At 48.8% G+C, this 21,511-nt stretch overlaps 2 protein-coding genes across 4 annotated transcripts in view; both read left to right on the top strand.

The window, feature by feature from the left end:
* Positions 1 to 5,115, top strand: part of qtrt1 (queuine tRNA-ribosyltransferase 1) — a 138,684-nt gene extending 133,569 nt beyond the window's left edge. For 2 of the 3 annotated variants that reach the window (XM_048990690.1, XM_048990689.1), the window contains exons 2-10: positions 431 to 636; positions 826 to 894; positions 1,068 to 1,206; positions 1,701 to 1,895; positions 2,848 to 2,986; positions 3,421 to 3,496; positions 3,603 to 3,712; positions 3,985 to 4,069; positions 4,371 to 5,115. In XM_048990690.1, coding sequence (XP_048846647.1) covers positions 529 to 636; positions 826 to 894; positions 1,068 to 1,206; positions 1,701 to 1,895; positions 2,848 to 2,986; positions 3,421 to 3,496; positions 3,603 to 3,712; positions 3,985 to 4,069; positions 4,371 to 4,547 — 1,098 coding nt within the window. In that variant the 5' untranslated portion in view covers positions 431 to 528 and the 3' untranslated portion in view covers positions 4,548 to 5,115. Of the gene's footprint in view, positions 1 to 13; positions 637 to 825; positions 895 to 1,067; positions 1,207 to 1,700; positions 1,896 to 2,847; positions 2,987 to 3,420; positions 3,497 to 3,602; positions 3,713 to 3,984; positions 4,070 to 4,370 lie in introns of those variants that run through there. The other variant, XM_048990687.1, reaches the window with a different exon arrangement.
* A 1,580-nt stretch (positions 5,116 to 6,695) lies between these two features.
* The window catches only part of LOC125717546 (potassium channel subfamily T member 2), a 36,767-nt gene continuing 21,951 nt past the window's right edge, over positions 6,696 to 21,511 (top strand). Inside the window, exons 1-6 of the mRNA XM_048990605.1 lie at positions 6,696 to 6,816; positions 19,486 to 19,565; positions 19,737 to 19,839; positions 19,996 to 20,049; positions 20,946 to 20,994; positions 21,110 to 21,169. Coding sequence (XP_048846562.1) covers positions 6,728 to 6,816; positions 19,486 to 19,565; positions 19,737 to 19,839; positions 19,996 to 20,049; positions 20,946 to 20,994; positions 21,110 to 21,169 — 435 coding nt within the window. The 5' untranslated portion in view covers positions 6,696 to 6,727. The remainder of the gene's footprint in view (positions 6,817 to 19,485; positions 19,566 to 19,736; positions 19,840 to 19,995; positions 20,050 to 20,945; positions 20,995 to 21,109; positions 21,170 to 21,511) is intronic.

Here is a 21,511-nt window from a genome sequence, read left to right as displayed (position 1 = left end):
TCTTCAGATACAGTCTAGTTAAAAAGCAATAACTCCAGTAATAAATACGGTTGTGGAAACTAAAATTCACTGGCGTCACTAGGCGTCGCTGCCTCTCAAAAATACAATTTAGAGCGATTTTAAATTAATTTACTCTACTTGCAATAAACTACCACTCGGTCAGTCATTGTAACCAATCCAAGTAAAAACGTGTGGCGTTAAAAATATTAACAAAACAGACTACGTTTTAGTTCATAACACAGGCATGATAGGACAAAAATTAGCTATCAACCAGTCGAGCTAGTAGCGAAGCGCATTCGCCAACATACTTCCGGTCACGTGGTTCTTACGTGGTACAACGTTCCCAATATGGCCGCCTCCACAGTCCATGATGCCGAAATGAATGTCGCAAGCTTTACCTTGTCTGCTAAACGAGCTGTATCAGCTGTCCCGCCTCTAGCACTGAAGGTAGTGGCGGAGTGTCCGGTGAGCAAAGCACGGGCATGTGATCTCGCCCTTCCTCACTGCACGGTCAACACGCCAGTGTTTATGCCCGTGGGGACGCAGGGAACTCTAAAGGGAATAACGGTGGACCAGCTTGAAGATCTCGGATGTCAGATATTTTTGGGGAACACTTATCACCTGGGGATGAGACCGGTAGGTGCTTAACGCTCGGATCCCCGTTTCCACTTTACCACTTTCCCCTCCATATTTATGCAGCTCAGGTACTGAAATACTTGGGTGGGGTTCTAAACATGACCATGAATGTTATGAAGCAGAAAAGCGAATTAAAGATGCCGAGCGTAGTGGTGGTGATTTATTTACTAGTTCTGTGAATTTTCGCAGGGGCCAGAGCTCATTGAAAAAGCAAACGGGCTGCACGGCTTCATGAACTGGAAAGGAAATCTGCTTACGGTGAGCGCTAAAGTGACCCCTGGGAAACTGAACTGAAGTGCAGGTGGAGAGCTGCTGGTCATCATGTTAACAAAACACTTGCAGGAGGAACTGAGTTGCGAGTGCTATTTCAGTATGTACAAGTACTGTATGTGTCCAATAAAGATCCATATTTTCTGCCTTCACGTGAGCAGGACAGTGGGGGGTTCCAGATGGTGTCCCTGGTTGAGCTATCAGAGGTGACAGAGGAAGGTGTTAAGTTTAAGTCACCTTATGATGGCCAGGAGATTCTGCTCACACCAGAGCAATCCATAGCCATCCAAAACAGCCTAGGTAAGAATTCCAATGTGTCTGAGTTTGTGAAACCTGTAGAGTTTTCTGAATTTCTTCAAGAATTTGACCTAAAATGTTATCAGATCTCCAACTCCAACAAAGCTAATAACAAGTTAAATGTTGTTTTTCATTCCTTTACTGATCAAAGCGATCCAGCATTAAATGTCTTTTCAAAATGTATGTGAAGTTCAGTTAAGGCAAGGAAGTTTTTTAACCAGGGACCCCAAAATGAAAATAACCCAGAGCTATGGTACCCCTACCACTGACGGAATGGACTGGAATACCTTCAGTTGTCATTGAGCATTTCTGTACATGAAAATTTACAGTTCCCTAAACAAATACATTTTAAATTCAACAAATACTCCCCCCTACCCCATACACTCCTGCTTGCACAAAAAAGTGCAAGATAAAAGATGTACCGATTATAACACAGATTGCCACACACATAACTAAGAACTAATGACTGAAAGGAAATGAATATGACTGTCTCTCAGGCTCAGACATCATCATGCAGCTGGATGACGTGGTGAGCAGCACCATCACTGGGCCGCGGGTGGAGGAGGCCATGTGGCGCTCCATCCGCTGGCTGGACCGCTGCATTGCTGCCAACAAGAATCCACACCGGCAGAACCTGTTCGCCATCATCCAGGGCGGGCTGAATGCTGACCTGCGCAAAGCCTGTCTGGAGGGTAGGGCATATTTTCCATATTTTTCCATATATCCATATTTTTAATACTTAAGACGGGGCATCTTAAATCCTTGCATCAATCCCAGAATCCTCTTGTATCTCCAAATTTGCATATTTATGCATGTGTTCTATAGTAGATTAATACTAGATAGCTTCTAGCGAGGCTTGGGTGCTATTAAGCTAATACGGTACAGCAAGGTATACATGGGTGAAATGTATTGTGGGAACCCCACACCCTGCATGCTCAATTGAATTGTGGGGCAATTTTATAGCACAAATTTCAAAATACCGCAATAACGTTTTGAAAACGCCATCAAAATGCTGTATACCACGGTGTAATACCTGGAAGGTATAACAGTATGAAAAATCAGACATCGCCCTAACCTACTTCTAGCCCAACTTTATTATTGTGAAGAAGAATGATATTTTATTGATCCCCTGGTGGGAAATTCTCTTTTCACCTACCCCATCGTGCTCTCTGAGACACATGAGTTCAAACCGACAAGTTTCCAATCACAGGCACAGATGCTTTGCCCGCTGGGTCACACACCATCGCCAAAACCATCACACGTCCAATTTTCCTCATATTCGACTGCGAGAAATCTTGACTGCAGCCTAAAACCAGCCTATTGCTCCCCTTGATCGCACTGAAAAAGTGTAATAAAAGTATTTTGCTGCTGGTATATTGTCTGAGCATCGAATACTTAAGTATTTAAATGTATACTTTACTAGACAGAGTTTAAAGGCAGCCTTAGTAGTTGGGGAATAAATAGTGTGGCCTTTATTCTTGGAATCTGAAGAATGCATTTTGGTGTACAGATGCACCAATCAAGTTTTAAACCACAGATTTTGTGAAGACCTTAATCATGGTTGAATGAGAGAATCTTGGAGTTTGGACCCAGAAAAGGTTTGTTTCTGACCTCCTGCTCCCTGCTTTCCCGGCTCCCCGATAGAGATGACTAAGCGGGATGTTCCTGGGTTCGCCATCGGTGGGCTGAGCGGAGGAGAGGAGAAAGATGACTTCTGGAAGATGGTGACCCTGAGTACTGACCACCTTCCCCGGCACAAACCCCGCTACCTCATGGGAGTCGGGTATGTGGTCTGGCGTTGCGGTTTTCCTCATTAAATCAGCGCTTGGCACCTCTGTTGACCATAACATGAAGAGACCTCAAGATTCACTTTTCAACATTTACCCTTTTATTGCACAGGTGGGGATCGGTATGCAGAAAGTTCTAGGACAGTATCGTGGGACAGTTTTTTCGTAGTTGATCAAGGTGGCTGACAAATTAGCAATACATCAGAATCAGCAGTAGGTTCTTGTGTTACTCAAAATGTTACTTCAGCCCCATACTCCAATTGTAGTGACTGTTTGTGGCCAACAGGGGGCCCCACACAAATGTGAGGTGTGAAGACATTTTACTCAAAGATCAATTGCCCTGTGTTGTATGAAAGTCACTGGTTCCGTGTTGTATAATTTAATTGTAATGCTGTTTGCTTCCGTCTTTCTGTCGTGATCTGTGTTCTAGCTACGCAGTGGATCTGGTCGTCTGTGTGGCTTTAGGGTGCGACATGTTTGACTGCGTCTTCCCCACCCGCACAGCGGTAAGCCTTTTGATCTCATATCAAATGTGGGGAAAATGTGAGAACTCTGTGAAAGAACAATAATCCTGTGCGACTTGACGGAGACGTCGTGTGCGTCATTTCCTAGAGGTTCGGCTCAGCCTTGGTCCCCTGGGGATCACTGCAGCTCAAACAAAAACAGTATGCGAAGGACTTCCAGCCCATAGACCCTGACTGCTCTTGCGCCACCTGTAGGAGGCAAGTGGAACTGCAGCATAACTCTATCCTATTTGTGTTGCGACTTGGTGAGGGATGTGGGTATTACATTGTTGACCTCTGCATAATTTATGTTGGAGAACTGTTCCAAGAGCATCATAACCTTGCTGAGGTTTAACAAATAAATAGCTAAGATCTAGAGACAGGCTACTTGGAAGTTGTTAGCTTAATTGTACCTGTTATTCTGTCCTTGTGTGTGTTGTTTTTTATTCATTTTTTTATATCTCAGTTTTGCCCCTGCCTCTTCTCCCCAGGCACAGCCGGGCATATCTCCACGCCCTTTTGAAGTGCGACACTGCGGCTCTACACCATATCACCATCCACAACGTGGCCTATCAGGTGTGTATTGATAGGGTGTGTGTGTGTGTGTGGACATCACTGAATCCGACAAAATCAGAGCATCAAAGGTGTTCCTGGTAGCCTGGGTTAAGATTGTGTGAAGTGTATGAGCGTGATTATGAGTGTGCATTTTCAGGGTGAGTGAGTGCTTGTGCACATCTGTTTGTGGACAAGAGGGCACTGGTGTGCGTCTGCTTTTGGACAAAGGAAACCACCATAAAACAAGTTTAAATGCGCGGGTTTTATGTAACCGTGTCTGAGTGAGTCTGTGGTGACGTGTCTCCCCCCCCTCCCCCCCCAGCTGTCACTCATGAGTGCCGTGCGGGAGAGCATCGTGGGAGGACGGTTCCCCCAGTTTGTACGGACGTTCATGAAGCGCATGTTTCCCTCGCCGGAGCAGTACCCCAGCTGGGCTGTGGAGGCGCTGTCCTCAGTCAACATCACCCTGGACTGCGTGAGCAAGGATGAGAGAAACTGAGTGAAGTGGACAGTATTGAACTGGGACTAAACCAGCACACGAGTGCTGGGAACCTGCGTACCACTGTTTACACAAGACTATATATTTCAACTTTTTAATGTTTTTAATTCCTTATATTTTATATGTCTCCATGGTGTTTGGGTCTACAACCAATGGAAAGGTTTAGAAAAACGATCAGTATAAAACTCTAAAGCACCATGTTTCACACACACAGTTATATGAAAATATGCCTATTCATTCTTTATAAACGATCACTTTTTTTAGCAGTTGATTTGATAAATCTATACAGATTTGTTTATAGAGATTTAAGGATTGCCGGGTTTGGTGTGGACGTGGGGCGATTGGCGCTGTTGCCATGGCGACCCGCGCTGCCGACGCGTTTGAGAACATGCGTTCCGAAAAGCCTTTGCATGTCCTTCTCCACCAGCTACTGTTCCCTGTAATACCAAGATTTCGACGCTGATTATGAAGAGATAAGACGAACCATAATCGCTTTTGCAGCTCCTCTTGAGCGCAAAAATTTGTGGCAAATTAAGGGTTTCGATTAAATAACGAAGTTTTGATACAAGGTGAAATGTGCGGTGTACTTTTTTACTTACAACAACGGGCATAATTATTTCCTGATGATTTATAGTTAGCATAAGAAGCTCTTTTGGTGTCCCGAGGGTAAATCAGCTGACAGATGCAGAATAGCGTCCCAGTCCTGGACCCATTCACTGCCAACGTTTTACAAGCCCGCGGTGCAGCTATGTCGGTGTGTGACCACCAGAGGGCGCAAACCCGGGGCAGGGGACCAGGGGTGAGTGCGGCAGAGTTGTGGCTGTCAGCTGTAGGGGTACCCACGACGGATCGGTACCCCAGCGATCATTCAGTCATGGCCGAGAGGAAACTCTCACTCCTCGGCACCACTTTTGTGCATAAAACTTTAATTGCGAGCGCAGCCACTTGGCGTCGTGACTCCTTTTACAGAAAAGAGCAAATCAATATCAACACAACCTTATTGTAGGCCTAATTGCAGCATCAAATACTTTGTCTTCTTGAATTTTTAAAAACCGTGTAAATTAATCGTTATTTTAGTCTCCATAAGGAAAATGAGTTAGGGTTTTAGAAAAATTGTTTATGTGGGCTTCATCTGTAAATAGGTGGAAATTGGATTCCAACCCGGCTGGAGTGTTTCCAAGCACCTAAATTTCACCACTGAATTTAAACAAACTGTGCTGCTTGAGGTAAAGAAGCTGTCTTCTTTGCAATTGGCCCATGGAAGGTTATCTGGGGTCTTTACTGCAATCTTTACCCTCTTGCTTTTTCCAGCGACAACAAAACGGCCCTTTTAAATTGAAATTTCGTCCCTTTAATTGAGCCGAAATTGGTGTAGGCAGGTGGACTCCTTTACGGCGGCGTTGCTTGTGCCACTGGCTTATCTGGAAAAGCAGCGTCTCTTGGGGGGCTTTGCGGTGTCACCTCGCATTAAACCGGTGACAAATTAGAAAAGCGTGAAATGACACGCAGACCCTTTCGGGCGCCCCAGGTGAAGCAGGAGATTTGCTCCGTCACTCAGCTCATTGCTTAATAAGCCTCAAAGGGCGCTCAGAAATTAGTTCAGATATTTTTAAAATTAGAACTTCGCTTGCATCCTCCTTTGGTGTAAAATACGTACGGAACTTCAGTATGTGTAATGCATGAAGCGGGCACCATGTAATATAAAGTGGTATTCATAGCCTGGGTCTTTATTGAGCTAGTATCCGAAGAATTCATTGTATAGTCTTAAAGCACTTATGCAAGTCGCTCTGGCTAAGGGCGTCTGCCAAATGCTGTAAATGTAAATAAATTAACTTATTTGAAAGATCCGTAGGAAATATGCGCGTCGACACGGGCATTTAAATAATGATGCTGGAGATGCCGGTTCTTACTCTCAACCACCCGGTGGAGACAGTGCGTGGTGCTTATGGCACAAGCCGATGACTTCGGTCAGTCTGGAGGCGCCTGAAAAGCAACCAGTTGCGCTTGAAACGCTTGAGAGCGGAGAGGAGCTGTAATCCCAGATCAGATCATGGGGATGCGCGCCTGAAACGCGCGATCAGCTGGTAAAACGAGGACGGGGGTGGGGGGGGGTTGACATTGGGAACGGGTTTTCCTCTACCACTTTATTTCGCACCCACCTCACTGTGTTCAGAGCTGACATGGTGGAGCTTGAGAAGGAGGTTCTGCCGCTGCCGCCGAGGTACCGGTTCCGAGATCTCTTGCTGGGGGACTGGCAAGCGGACGACAGGTAGGAGACCAGTGTAAACTTGTACAACGGATCGAGAGCAATATCTCTCATTCCGGATGAGATTGATGCATCCCCGCATCTACATGTCATAAATCGAAACACGTTACGCTACCGTTATTATGTCGACTGTAATAAAAGTTGTTTTTTTAATTGAAGCAGCTTTATGAGTCTGCATATTTCCAAAGAATCATTGAATACAGCCACAGTGCATTTTAGATCTTCTGTCACATGCCGAGGTTTCAACAGGTTTACGGCAGAGAGCATGGAAAACGCAGCCGTACGTACAAGGAAGGTATACACGTATAGACTTCTGTAGGTGTGCAAGTTTAACAGCGAATTCACTGCCCGAAAAGATGAACAACTTTACCCTGAACATTGAATAATTTGAAACCGTAATTATGGATTCGTATTCTTCTGATAAATCATGTATGATGACGTGATACGTCGCGTTATATCACTCTGGCTAACTGCTTCATCGCTCCAAATCTCAATGCAGAAGGCGAGACGTTTACTCGTGATGTAAATTGTATAAGCTTAGTTTTCTTTTTTTCCCACACATTATTAAAAATCCTATTGCATGTGTGCTCTGAGCATCCAAATAAGGATGGAACCGTAAAACTAGCCAAGAAAGTGTTATTGAAGCTGATGTTGCGAGAGGGATAGTGAGAGGTTTCGTACTATTATACAGTACAACGCAAATGACCTCTGCCATCATAATAACGGCGTTTTACTTAACTTCAGGAAGAAATTATGAGGGAACTGCTCAATTTGTGCTTGTCACCCAGCGTTTGGGGGAGGGGGGAGGGTCACGCCCAGCGAGGCAAAGTCCCGTTTCGCTCCCATCGTGGCTGTTTTCCTGGTCACACCGATATTGGGCTAAGGAGTAAAAAATTATATAATATTACACTTAGGATGCGAGGATGCTGTAGGGATGTAACGATTCTTTTTTCACATCTCCGGATTGAAACAATATTCCTCATACTATTGTGTACGATGTGCTCACTTGGGCCAGTGAAAATTGAACCTCTGTGATCTTTGCAGTGGGTTTCCTGTCACAGTATGAGTATCGCCTGGTTGCTGTCTCTCACCTGCAGCCCCGGACGGCGTCTCCTCTCACAGATGGGTACATACAAGCTTTTTTCAGACTGTGATGGATGGAAAGGGAGGAAAATGTAAATAAATGAAGGAAGGTCTCCAGAAAATGAGCATCGAGTTTGGTGGTAGTTCAACAAGAAGATCAGCATCCCCCTAACCTCAATGATATGGGTTCAAATCCCGTGGGATGTGCCTAAATTTTACAATAAGTTAATTTGGTTAAAAGTATTAAATAAATGCATCTAAAGGACAGTCCTTGATGGATCGATATGTGGTTCTGATGTCAAGATCATTAAAGTCTTGTGAGTGGATGATTGGATGGACGAGAGGTGCAGAAACCCTCAGCTGTGTTGGCCCAGTATATTAAGGTAGAGAATGGAACAGTAATGACGGTGAGCGCTTGAGAGATGATGTCAGTCTGGGGAAACTTACCCTTTACTGCAGCAAAGGTTGCTAATAAAAGTTAGCACTTTAGCGCATCTGAAAAATACGTAATGATATTTTTTTAAGAGCAGGATTGTTTTCAGCCCGCAAGCCTGATCGGGGTGTTAGAAAACGATGGATGAATGGGAGTGATTAGTCCACTTACCGATCAAGTGATAATTTCGCAAGGTGCACAAAAAGATAAGTGCCTATTTGTTGCTAGGCTACTTTTTCCGATGGGTAGCTCCGGCGATGCTGTTAAAATCGCCTGAAATGACAGGCAACCTGTGATTACGACGTCAATAAAGGCGGGAAGGCTGAACAGCAGGTGAATCTGGAGCTCGGCCTTGAGATCCGGAATCCTGCCGCTGGCGGAATTAATATTCATATTAATTAACACCTGGCCGACACGCAGAACGCCAGGTGAAGTGACTTACAATGCAGATAATTACTTTGGCAAAGCAATTAAGAGCGTCGCTGGGTGAAAGTCGACACCACCCATGAGGACTGTGTTCAGGCAGCGCCGTTCTGAAGCTACTTTAGGTGGTCTGTGAAATTGTCAGTCAGCAATACATACCCAGCATGCCGTTCTTCACAAAACAGAATAGGGCCGCAGATTTTCGTCGCTTAGGAGGGGGGCTGTAATGCTCCCAATGTGAGCTGTGCTGGGCAGGCAACATTGTATCTCAGTTTTTATGAAAATGCTGTGTGTGAAAATGCACTGTTGCTGACTGGGGTTCGAGTCCCTGCCCCAGCCCTGTGTGTGGAGTTTGCATGTTTCCCCCCCATGTCATCATGGTGTTTCCTTTGGTTACTCCAGACCCCCCCCCCCCCCACAGTCCAAAAAAACATGCCGAGGTAAGCTGGAGTTACCAAATTGCCTGTAGGTGCGTGTGTGTGAATGATTTGTATGCCCTGCGATGGGTTGGTGCCCCATCCTGGGCTGTTCCCTGCCTTGTGCCGACAGCCTTTGGGATTGGCTCCAGCCTGTGCAATCCTGCGTAGAAAAAGTGGGTATGGATATGGATGGATGGGTGGATTAACTTATCTGGGGCTCCAGGCTAACATCAGCATGGACACTCAGGTGCCGCTGATTTAAATAACTGTTCTATTTCTCCCGAGGGGGGGTGGGACTCTGATGTCCGCCAGGGCCCCAGGCTATAGCCCCAGATAGCTTATACATTAATGCGGCCCTGGAGGAGTGTTTGCTCTCACGGAGGGGTACAGGAGCCAAGCTCGTCCCAGGATTCCGGGCTGGGTCCGGTCGCGAATACCTGACCTGTCGGGGCTCCGGTGGGGGAAGCCGGGTGTGACGAAGTGTGTGTGTGTGTGTGTGACCGTCGGTGAAGCGTGCGCATGCTGCCAGGGCGAATTATCCTCTCCAGTTTCCCGTAAGGACGCAGAGATGGAAATTTCAGCGGCATTACATGAAGAATGAGCTGATTGAGGGAGAGCCCGCGTGATTGGCAGGTTAATTCCTCGTTTGAATTACAGGAAGCTTCTAAGTTGTTTTGCGGTTCCTTTGTTTCAATAATCTGGGAGGTGCCCCCCCCCCCAGCCCCCCTCCAAATCCCCCTCCATACACACCTGTCGCAGTCTACTTAGTTGATTCCCCAACTTATTATGAAAGTGCTTAATTCCTCTCCATTGCTACTCCCTTCATTCTCTCTGAGGCTTTTTTGCACACTGCCAACACCCCCCCAGCATTGCTTTGTTGTTTATAAAGTCTCATCCACAGGAGTGATTCTAGGATTTTTTTTTTTAAAAAGATGGGGGGGGGGCATCAAAGGGGCCCTTATCCATACAGTGGGGCCAAACTTATCATTAGCCAATGATATGTTTTGAATTGAGTGAGTGACAGAAGAGGAGGTGCTCGGGGGGCCAATCAGCTTTCAGCCCCTGTGGCTCCGTCCTCCCCTTGTGCTCCTGCTTACCTAATCCAGGTGCAGGTGGTGGAATAGTACAGAGATATACAGAGCCGAGGGGGGGGGTGCAGGGGCAGCACGCACGTTCCCTGAGCCTGTAATATGTCAGCACAGTAATAGGCTGTGGCTTCGCTGCTCCACAGATGCCTGGATGTTCCACACACCACTCACAGCATGAGGAGCCTGGTGCATAAAGCCTGCAGACACTAATTGGGATGAGTGTTCGTTCACCTTTCGGTCTCTGGTCCGGTCGATGCTCTAGATCCCCGTCGAGCCAGTAACCGATCAGCGGCCGGACGACGACCTGGGGCTGTAAGGCTCCGGAGGCCCTGTCGGTCCGGGAGGCCGTCAGGCTGACATGCGGACTGGACCTCCCCGCTGTATGGGACCAGATAGTGCTGAGGCACCACCGGCCCCAGCACGCCGAGTCTCAGCCATTCTCTCACGCCTAATCCCTCGACTGTCTTTGGCCACTTCTCTTACAGCAAGATGGTTTCTGAGGACTGACAGAAGTATTTAATAAAGACAGGTTCGGTCCCTCAGTCCCGGACCCCCATCTTTGTTGTGAACCTCCACCCAGTAATGACTCCGCCCCCTACGTACCGGAGCCGGTTCTGGCACAGTTATCCACAGTCCCAAGGATTATCATACAAATTAGGGCCCACAGTGTTGCTAGCATCTTCTATTGACTCACCCCCCCCCCTTTGATTCTTCTTTCTCTCTCTCTTTCTCTCATATTCTCCCCTTCTCTTTCTTCTGTCACTGGCTCACTCCTTCTCCCCTTTTAACAACTCCTCCATCACCTTCCTTGCCTTTTCAACCTCAGTCCTTCTTTCTCAGCCTCTCTCTGACGCCTGTTTTTTTTTTTCCCGCTTCTGCCGATTTTCCCGCCTTCAGTGGCTGAAAGATGCTTCGGGACGTGCTGGTTTTAAGTGGGAGCTTGGAAAAGCAGCTTTCAGCATGCGTGAGAGCACTCGACGGAAGAGCATTGTGGGTAATGGGCTCACAGTCACTTTTCTGATAGAAGCAGTGCTCTGCCCGTGGATGGATTGATGAGTCGCTGTCTTGATTTCGACTCCCAGAAGCAACACAACGAGTGGCATGGTCAGGACGTAGCTAGAAATTTGAGACCATGCTACATTAGGGGTCCCCCTTGTGGAGAAGTTAGATCAGTGTTGGGTGACTTCTCTCCTAGCGTTCTGTTGGGTTAATATGTGAGTATTTGAGGGGAAAGAGGGTTCGAGAGGCGATGGGTGAAGACAGCTTCTAATGGATCCGAACGAGTCTTAGTTCTGAAGCTACAGATGAGGAAAGCAGGAAATGAAGGCATCTGAGGATTTGACCACGAGAAGAGAACACAACCCCGGCAAATCATAGAAGCACGCGGAGCTTTCTGACCTCCCCCTCTCCTCTAGCCCTCCCAATTAAATCAAAACAAGGCCATTTATGGCGATTAACCAGCTTCCTTGTTTTAATTGACACTGACCAGAATGAAACCTTCAATGCAATTTAGGCAAAGTGATTTTAACCATCGTCCAGCTAAATTAAGCTGGCCTGCCTCTGTCCGGTTTCTCATTTTATGCAAACTACCTGCTAACGACTTAAATCGTAACAGAGGATGAGAATAACAATCAGGGCACTAGGGAGACATCAAGCAACGTCAGATCAAAACGGTTTCAGAAAGTGAAAGGTGTCTTAAGTGTTTGAAGTCTCTCTCTCTCACCTCCATTTGGAAATGACTGAGCAGTAGCTGTGGTCCGGCAGACCTACAAAGTAATCATATTTCATTTTAGCTTCCTTTTAACATTGTCTATCTTTTCAAGAGCTTTATCGCTGCGCCGTGGTGTAGCCGGTGTGCTCTGACTCAGAGGTTGGTAATTTTGATGAAATGTGTGCCCTACCTAAGCCACTGACATTCTAAGCCTGGAAATTCTTCAGTGTTGCATAAAGGTTCCATCAGATGAAGATTCCCAGCATGCTCGGCTTCCCACGGAGACGCCCCTAACTGGTTTTAGCTGACCGATGGTAGTGTTGCCGGGGATGTTCGTTTGAGAATCAATGCGGCTTCGCCAGTATTGTCAGCCTCAGTGGTGGGAAATTTATTTCCATTTAGTAGCTCCCGCTACACTCCTCCTGTTTCGATTGCTTCTGCCTTAAATCACGCCGGGGGATTCTAATGGCCGCCGCGTTCCCACATGGTACCATTCCTCCTGGCTGTCGCCGATAAAGCCAGATCGAAAGAGAGGGACCCATGGGAAGGTGAAAATGGAAATGGAGGATGGAGCAGAGGATGGAGCAGAGGATGGAGCAAAGGATGGAGCCTTTCTTTGCTTTTGTTATCAGATCTTCCTGTAGATGCTTTAACTGAGTTTTGGGGCTGAAAGGTACCATGGGGTTCGGGACGGGTGCGGGGGTGGTTGACCAGTGCGGACAGCGGGATTTGGCAGAACGTGCCTGTCGACGTTCCTAGATCCGGGGGCCCCGATCAGATTTAAGGAGGGGGTGTTCTGGAGGGATTTCATTGACTCGCTGACAAGCTCCCGCTGTGCGCAGCACCCAGAAAGCTATAGACTCTTATCATATTGCATCTGCTGGGTTTGCAGGCGGCCTTTTCCGAGGGCCGTTTAAGATTGGGCCAGTAATGCAATCAGCCGTCTGGGGGGATGTGGGCCAGTTGTTAAGGCGGGGCTTGGGGTGGGGGCAGGGGGGGTGCAGGGAGGGAGGATTGCGGGGACTTGTTCACAGACAGGCTCGGCTTTAGCATGCTAACCTCAGCCATCGGTCACCTCAGACGAGGTGTCTCATATCGAAAAGGCTTATGTTGTACTGCTTAGTACACAAACAGGTCAGGACCGTAACCCTCTATAAATACACCGATCACGCGATATAGTCCCTCAAAGAGTCAGTTAAAGAGGGCCTGTTTGTGTTGTAAAAGTCTATTTCACACAATCCTGCCTTCTGTCACCAGTCCTCCCTCAGGGATCCGGGGAAAGACTAATTTCGTCTGGTTTTTAATCGTGCATCGCAGACTGGAGCCTCAGGAGATGGAGGGACACACACACACACAGCCACACACACACACAGCCACACACACACACACAGTCACACACACACACAGCCACACACACACACACACACAGCCACACACACACACAGCCACACACACACACACAGTCACACACACACACAGCCACACACACACACACACACACACAGCCACACACACACACACAGTCACACACACACACAGCCACACACACACACACACACAGCCACACACACACACACACAGCCACACACACACACACAGCCACGCACACACACACAGCCACGCACACACACACAGCCACACACACACACACAGCCACGCACACACACACAGCCACACACACACACACAGTCACACACACACACAGCCACACACACACACACACAGCCACACACACACACACAGCCACGCACACACACACAGCCACACACACACACAGCCACACACACACACGCGTGCATTGTATTATTTTAGGAATTATTCATTAGGATCTTCTTCATAGTCGTCCCTGTTGTTCACAGAATGCTGAGCTTAAGACTCGAGGGTCAAGGAGGGGCATTAGGGCAATGATTCAGATTTGTTTATGATTTTGGTACAGGGGCATATACAGGGGTGGGGCAAAAGGGACACTGACTCCAGCTGAAAGCTGATTGGCCCCCTCGGAGTTCCCCCTCTGTCACTCACCGATTCAGAACATGTCATTGGTTGGCCCCTCTATGGCCCCTCTAATGCCCCTCACCTTAAATCGCCCCTGTGTGGTACCATGTTTGCAGGGTAGCAGTTTCACATTAGGGATGCAGGAGAACCACCAAAGGAACTGGCTTGGACCCCCCCCCCCCCCCAGACTCTGCGTTTACCTCGGCTGTGATGCGCTAATCCATAAGAAGAGCAGTTTTCCAGCTCTGAATGCCTCTTTTCCCCCTTTCAGCTGGTTTGGTTTAACAGCGTCAGGGGATGTGTGCTTCAAGAATGCTTTGTGTTCTGTTAACTGTTTATTTTGTGTGACTAATTAAAGAGGATTTGTCACCAAAATAAACGGGTAGGCTGGCAGACCCAGACGGCTCTTCGCCATTTTGGTACAGGTTTGGTTTCCGCTCAAACGAGGAATGGAGTGTAACGGGCGCTGGCACCCCTGTATGTAGCGTAATTAGCCTTGCGATACGTCTTGGCCGCAAGGCTGGGATGGGGTTGGGCGTGGAGGGCCTGAGGTGGGTGAAGTCAGAAGACAAGGCTGTTCATTCACATTGCCTATTTCTTATTACGTGTTTGGGGGTAAGACTGGCTTCCATGTCTTCTCCCCAGGGTCCACATCTTGCTGTAGGCTCCCATCAGCCAAAAAGGCTGTCCTTGGATTCGCCGGTCCCCAAAAATTTGTTATACCCCCACCCAAATAAAAACGGCGAACCATGTGACTCCATTCAACATCTTACACGGAGGATTCTACTTCCTTGACACTGTTATGAAAGATCGGAGGCGCTCATTAATGGGGGGGGGGGGGTGTCAGCACCCTTGCTCTAGGGGCTTTCAGGATCCGTGTGTAATTGGCTGTATGATTAGTGGCTGCTGTTGACATCTGTCATGTTTCTGTGGGCAGTGGCTGTTTACCTTCGGTGATGTGAAGGTCCAGGCTGTCTAACCCCATTCCCCACCCGGCCCCCGGTCCCCACCTCACCCAGGACTGGGGACTGATATTTTTGCACACAGCCTGTCTGTATTTTCGTTCCAGTTGACTTTGTAGGAACGAGCCCCTGACCCTAGTTTGCATTCTTGAGGGTTTTTTGGTGGGGGGGGGTGGAGGGATTACACGCTATTCAAAGGAAATCGAACTTAAAGGCTAAGCGATCTCTAAACGGACGCGAGATGCCCCCCTCCCCATATTGCCGTGCCGTTAAGAACACCTTGAAGGTGGCATCCATAACTTTTAATTTGCATGGAATGGCCGCGTCGATAAGTCATCCTGGAAGCCGATCACTGTCGCTTTCACGCAACGCCCCGGAACTCCACAGCATCTGCTTCGCTTTCCGAACTCTTGAGCTCCGAGTCGTCCTTTCACATCCCCGGGGTCACGGTTTCCTCTCCGGCACAATAAGATGGAATCCCAGTTTATCTCAAGCGGCTTTTCTCCTCGTCTCCTCACTGCCCTCTGGGTCCTCGGCACAGTCTAAGCCACATGGCTGACTGGCGATGCCCCTCCCCAGGTCACCCGATCAGCCCATTGATCTGTCTCCATCGTTCGGTGCAGTGGGGGTGCTTGAAACCGGTATCCTAGCGATAGATCACAAACTCTCAGTCCCCAGCTTCATTAATCCTCATCCGCGCCCCCCCCACTTCCTCTATCTCCTCGGCCCCCCTCCTGGATGTGTGAGGGCCTTGTCCACCCTGAACGTGATGCCGGAAGGGAATGTACCCATTAAATGTCCCCCCAGGGACCGAAGGGAGCAGTCTGATCTTTGGACTCCCTCAGCTTAAGATAATTTGTTCATTTTCGAATTAGCTACGCCATTTTGCAAGGGTTCTAGAATTTTTTTTTAATGGTGGGGTGCATAAGAGGAGCCAACATTATCATTAGCCAATGGCTCTGGGAACCAATCAGCTTTCAGCCGGGACCAATGTACCTGTGGCCACACCCCTGTGCACACCTCTGCCATTATGCTATAGATTCTACCTTCTGACCTGTCTTCTGTGACATCACTGTACCCGCTACAGGATTTGAACGTATGACCTTTCAATCATGGGCACAGAGTTGGGGTGAAGGACATTGAGGCTGGGTAGGGGAGTGGGCCATGCATGTGCATATTGTAATATCTATTCTACCCATTGCCTTAGTCCAGAGTTACCATAATTCTTGCTAAAAAAAGATCCATCACTGTCTCCTCCAAAGCCACTTATGGTCGTTCCGTTAATCCCTCTCCGCTTCCTTGTCTCCTACCTGCTGATATCTGCTCCCGGTCCTGCCAGGCCCCCCTTTAATTGATGTAGTGCCCTCATCAGCAGGATTGCCCCCCAGCATTGCATGGGAGTCACGGCGGGATCTCGAAAAGGCCGGCAGAAACAGCCCTGCCTAGTGCGGGCTCCACGTCTTTAGCCTGATCGAGCCAAAGAAAGGAGCAGGAGAGGAAGCTATAAAAACAGACCCTCCAAGGTAACTCCCGGGAGCTTCCAGGCGGCCAGATCCAGCGCGCGGCTCTGTCCAGGCGTGACGGCTGCCGATCTCAAACCACCGGTGAAACCAACCATGCAAGATGAGCAAAGGAACCCGTCCTTAATACTGACAGTTACATATCGCGGTATATAAACTGTTTCATCAGCTGTGCTGTGGCTCCGTTTCCTGCGCTGTCCTTAAGTCTCTTCTGCGGAGAGCGTTAAAGACTTCACCAAGTTAAAAAGAATATGAAGAGGCTGAACCAAGGTTAATGTGTGGGTGAGAACCATGTCTGCAGTTTAATGGGTCATTTTTTTAGGGCAAAATGCTGTTGCTTTATGTGCTAATGTGCTAATAGTGAGACAGCGGGCTGCAGAGCTGCGATGCTTGTGAGTTAGAATTCAAGGAGTGCTTCCATCCTGTTAATAATAATCAAATACATCGTTTGATTGGTTTATGTTTGTATAGGCTCTGAGCGGGCAGAGCTTCTGATTGGCTGGGCCAGCCCCCCCCCCCCCCCCTGCTCCGTGGAGCTGAGCTTGTGTGTGAAATCGTCAGAGTATGTGAACCCCCTCCCGCTTCAGACTGAACAAATTGTGGGGGTTTGAGGGGGTGGATAAGGGTCAAAATTTGTTCAGATGCAAAGTTCTCAGAAATGTTTGCCGTAGCGAAATCAAGGCAGCAACAGTCAAGCGGCCCCAGGATTCAAACCGGCGACCTTCCGATCACTGATGCAGAATCTTAACTTGCTGAGCAGCACACCACCCCCTTATACCGATTTTGCCTTTAAGAGTATAGCATAGCATAGCACATCTCAGCACAGCACAGCATAACATCGCATGTCTTAGTATAGTAGAGTATAGTATAGCAGAGTACAGTAGAGTAGAGTAGATGGAGGAAAGGTCTCCTGTAAAGTCACACTAATGTGACACAAATGAACATCCAGATCACAGCACCTCCGCAGCTCCGCCAGCAGGTGATTGGGTTTCCCCCGCTGATTGGTTTTCTTCTCTGCACCGTCACACCCCCCACCCCCATCTCTTAAGAGTGTGTCTTTGTCACCATGGAAGCTTTTTAAGCGAGTGTTTACCGGGATAGATGCAGCCCCCCCTCCCACCCCTGGTGATAAAAAGCATCCACAATAAAGCTGGCAGGCTCCTTATAGACGGAGCGTGGCAGCATGGCGGCTCACGGACGACGACGCCGGGAGACTTGATTACACCGCCGAGTTCTCCGTCTTCCTCCCGCCGCCGAGTTCTCCGTCTTCCTCCCGCCGCTTCTTCTTTCCTCCGGTGTTTTCATTTTGTCATCGCGTCAGTAAAAAAAAATCACGCCGTGCAGGAGTGTGCTGTAAACTCCGCCTGAACCCTTTCCCCAGCCCGATTTGTTTAAGCTGCGGTGTGATTTGGGGGGGGGGGGGGGGTCCCAATTCGCTGCCCACAGTGAATCTGGCTGCATCACATGGTTATTTATAAAATTACCGACGGCAGGTAATTTGCTCCATAACGCGCTAATTAGATACCATTAGCGGCCTCGTTGTCAGGACAAATACAGGATCCTCTTGTTCGGCCGTTAAAGCACATCGACCCCTAATGCCTTTTAATTACATATGATTTTTCTTTCCCTGGTGCAGAGATATGCAAAGGTCTCTCTTATGCACCATCCCCCCACAACACAAGCTCGCACAATTAAAGACACATCAGATGAGGGGACGGCAGGAAGTAGATGCTGTCCCCCTCCTTTTTCACCCTTTGCTTGTATGTGTGCAGGAATCCGAACGCATGCATTCCCGTCGCGCCCCCCCCAGAAGGCCGGCCGAATTCTCGGGCCGACGGGCGCTAATGTGGCCAGCAGGTTTTCACAGGATAACTGCGGGGCGACTCGTCGGTACAACGTGAGGATGCCGATCCCACACTGCGCAGTGGCACCGTGAAAACTAATGATATAATGCTTTGATGTTCTGGCCGAAGTGGCCGTGGGACCATCTGTGGTTCTCATGACAGACTGAGAGGCGAGAGCTTCGCTCTGACGCCGTGACTCTTTAACCGAAGTGGCGAGACCCCCCCCCCCCCCCCCAGGTGGCTTGTTTGTCTGCTAAATGGCCTCTCGCCTGATTTTCTCTCCTCTCACTTTTGTCAGGTCATTACTCTCCCCCTCAAATCAACCCCCTTTACAGTTTGATCGCAAGGCCTCCGTTTCGGAATGAGCCTCCGGGGGCGCTTAGGGCCGACGCAAACGAACGCTCCGTACAGGCGTGGGCGTTTCGCAAGTGCACTCGTAGTGTGTGTCCCGACCGCGTGCTCGATCGTAAACGGGCAGACACCATCCGCTGGAGAACGCTGCGCCGTCGCCATGGCGACGTAGCGATCGGCCGCCGGTCGCCGGGGTGGCGCGGGTGGTGCGCCGGCTCTAGTCGTGCTCCTTAGACTTCCCCCATCATTTTGGCAAATTGGATTGTTCCCCTGCCCCCGCGACCTCTTAAACGCAGCGGCAGGGACCTTTCACATATTCAATTTCTGTTTTCTTTTTGCTCTTTTTTTTTTCTCAATAACCCTGAGTCACCGGTCGGTCCCTTGGATCCTTCTCATCCATTTAATAAGACCAAGTCAGGCACCCAGGCTCCTTATTTTAATAACAATGACACTGGGTGCAAATTACGTTTAGGTCTGGGTGTCTCTGTGTGTGGGTGTGGGGGTATGGGGGGATGCATACTGGATTTATTTATTTTGACAGGGTCTATCCACACAGTGCCACAGTGGCCGGAAACAGAAATCCAGTTGGATTTACATTTTAGCTACACAGGCGCATCATAAACAAGACACACTTGCGGTCGGAGCCAGGAGGTAGAATACATTTTCGATATATCCTTTAAATTTTATGTGGCCCCCCCAGGTATTTGCTGAATAATTGTGCTTCTTCAAATTGTATTCTCGCCCTCCTCCCCTTTTCTCTCCATTCTGTTACCTTTTCCTTTATCCCTCCATCTCCCGGTCTCCCCCCCCTCTCTCTCTCTCCCTCTCTCCACTCTCTCTTAGGGTGCAGGTCGAGTTCTACGTGAATGAGAACACATTCAAAGAACGCCTGAAGCTCTTTTTCATTAAGAACCAAAGATCCAGTGAGTGTCATTTGGGTGCCGGGATTTGAATGTGATATGGTGAAGTATGTCTTTGGTTATTAGGTGAAATGAATGGCACTGTGTAAGTGTTCAGGAGGTGGGGGGGGGGGGGGGGGGTCTGTCTCGAAGGTGCTTTGTTTGCTGTTGGTTAACTGTAGGTTGTCACCGCAGGTTTGAGGGTGCGACTGTTCAACTTCTCCCTGAAGGTGCTGAGCTGTCTGTTGTACATTATCCGTGTCCTGCTGGACGACCCGCGGGAGGGCAGGGGTGGATGGTAAGGCAGCGGGAGGTGCGACGAGGGAGGGGTCGAGTGACAGATGAGATTTTTGGAAGGGGGAGTGCTGAGAGGAGGGTCAGGCTGAGGATGGCCGGGGGAGCAAGGCCTGGGTAGCGTGTTCACATGTATCTCCCACTATCACCCCGTTCCCAGCTGGACCTGCCCCAAGCAGAACTCCTCTGCACATCCCTGGAGCCACTTTGACTGGTAAGTAGCCTGGTCCCAATCAACCTCAACGCTCCTGTTGACATGCACTGGGGTTCTCCACCCCTCTCCGGCACAATAAGATGGAGTCCCAGTTTATCTCAAGCGGCTTTTCTCGACGTCTCCTCACTGCCCTCTGGGTTGTTCCTCTCCAGGATGCTCCCCAGAGTGCCTTTAAAGCAGACTGAGATACTTCCAGCTGTTTCCCACTGATAGGATATGTTAAGGTGGCTGTCCATTGACATCGGAAGGTTGTGGGATTGAATCCTGGAAGTGGTCCTGTTACTGTGCCGACTGAAATCATAGGCTATCAAATTCACTCTGCATCAGGGTGACGACTAAACATATTCATAAATATATAGATTGGTCAGGTTAGCGAAGAGTAGGCTAATGGTGTCTGGCATCAAGCTGAAGTAAGAGATGCTCTCCATCCTTCCGCCTGAGCGAGGGACCCACCGCTCTCAGAACCGACTGCCCACTCGTCCGTCCCTTTGGCCCTACATCACACCCGGCCACCAAACTACACTTTTCAGTTTTGTAATTTGAGTTTCCCGTTATGCTCTTTATTAAAAAATGGCTGTGTGTGTTGACGTGTGACCAAAAACAACGTCTTTATGTTCTACTTAACCTCCAACAGAGATATCATGTTTAAATAGCAGGTACAATAACTAGATATGAAAGTTGGCACACAGATGCAATTGTAATACGTGTGGTGTGTTTTTTACTCAGTATATTGGCTTAATATGTGAATAACAGACATTCAGTCTCATGATACCTGGAGATTTTTTTCTTACACTTATTAAGGAGCAAGTATTAATGGCGAACTGAAATATAGGTGGTTTGTGGCAGTGTGGTGATTTTACCCCTCCCTGAATGAGGTATTATTTTGCTTCCCCCAGGTCCCTCATCATTTGGGTGAACAGGCCGGTCCCTCTCTGGGCCCTCCAGGTGAGTTACCAGGGAAACTCGCCCCCTCGAATCCCTACCCTCCCCCTTCCTGGCACACGTCTTCCCTGTACCTTCATCCCTTCATCTCTCACCCTCGTTCTTTGCTCCTCTCCAGGTGCTCGTGGCCTTCATCAGTTTTCTGGAAACCATGCTTCTGGTGTACCTCAGTTACAAGGTGAGGGTGAGGGGCGCAGGGGTCAGTCGATGTCCATCTGGGGGGCTGCGGAGCACGCAGGAAGTCGCTATTCACAGCGGCTGTGCTTCCGGATTTTCTTTGGGTTAACGTGCAGCGTCTCGGGCCGGAATTCTAGAAGATTCCAAATCAAACGCTTTACTGGTGGAGCTTTTCTCGACAGAAATGGAGGTGACCTCAGGCTGTCAGTATAGACCGGTGTTTCTCAACCCGGTCCCCAGGGACTCCCAGACGGTCCACATTTTTGCTCCCTCTCAGCTCCCTGCCAGTTCCTTTTGAGAAACACTGGCGCAGAGAGACAGCTGGGGCAGGTGTTGTTGGGCC

The sequence above is a fragment of the Brienomyrus brachyistius genome, chromosome 22 (genome assembly GCF_023856365.1).
Source record: "Brienomyrus brachyistius isolate T26 chromosome 22, BBRACH_0.4, whole genome shotgun sequence".
In the NCBI taxonomy this organism is placed as follows: domain Eukaryota; kingdom Metazoa; phylum Chordata; class Actinopteri; order Osteoglossiformes; family Mormyridae; genus Brienomyrus; species Brienomyrus brachyistius.
This window is presented reverse-complemented; position numbering and strand designations above follow the sequence as displayed.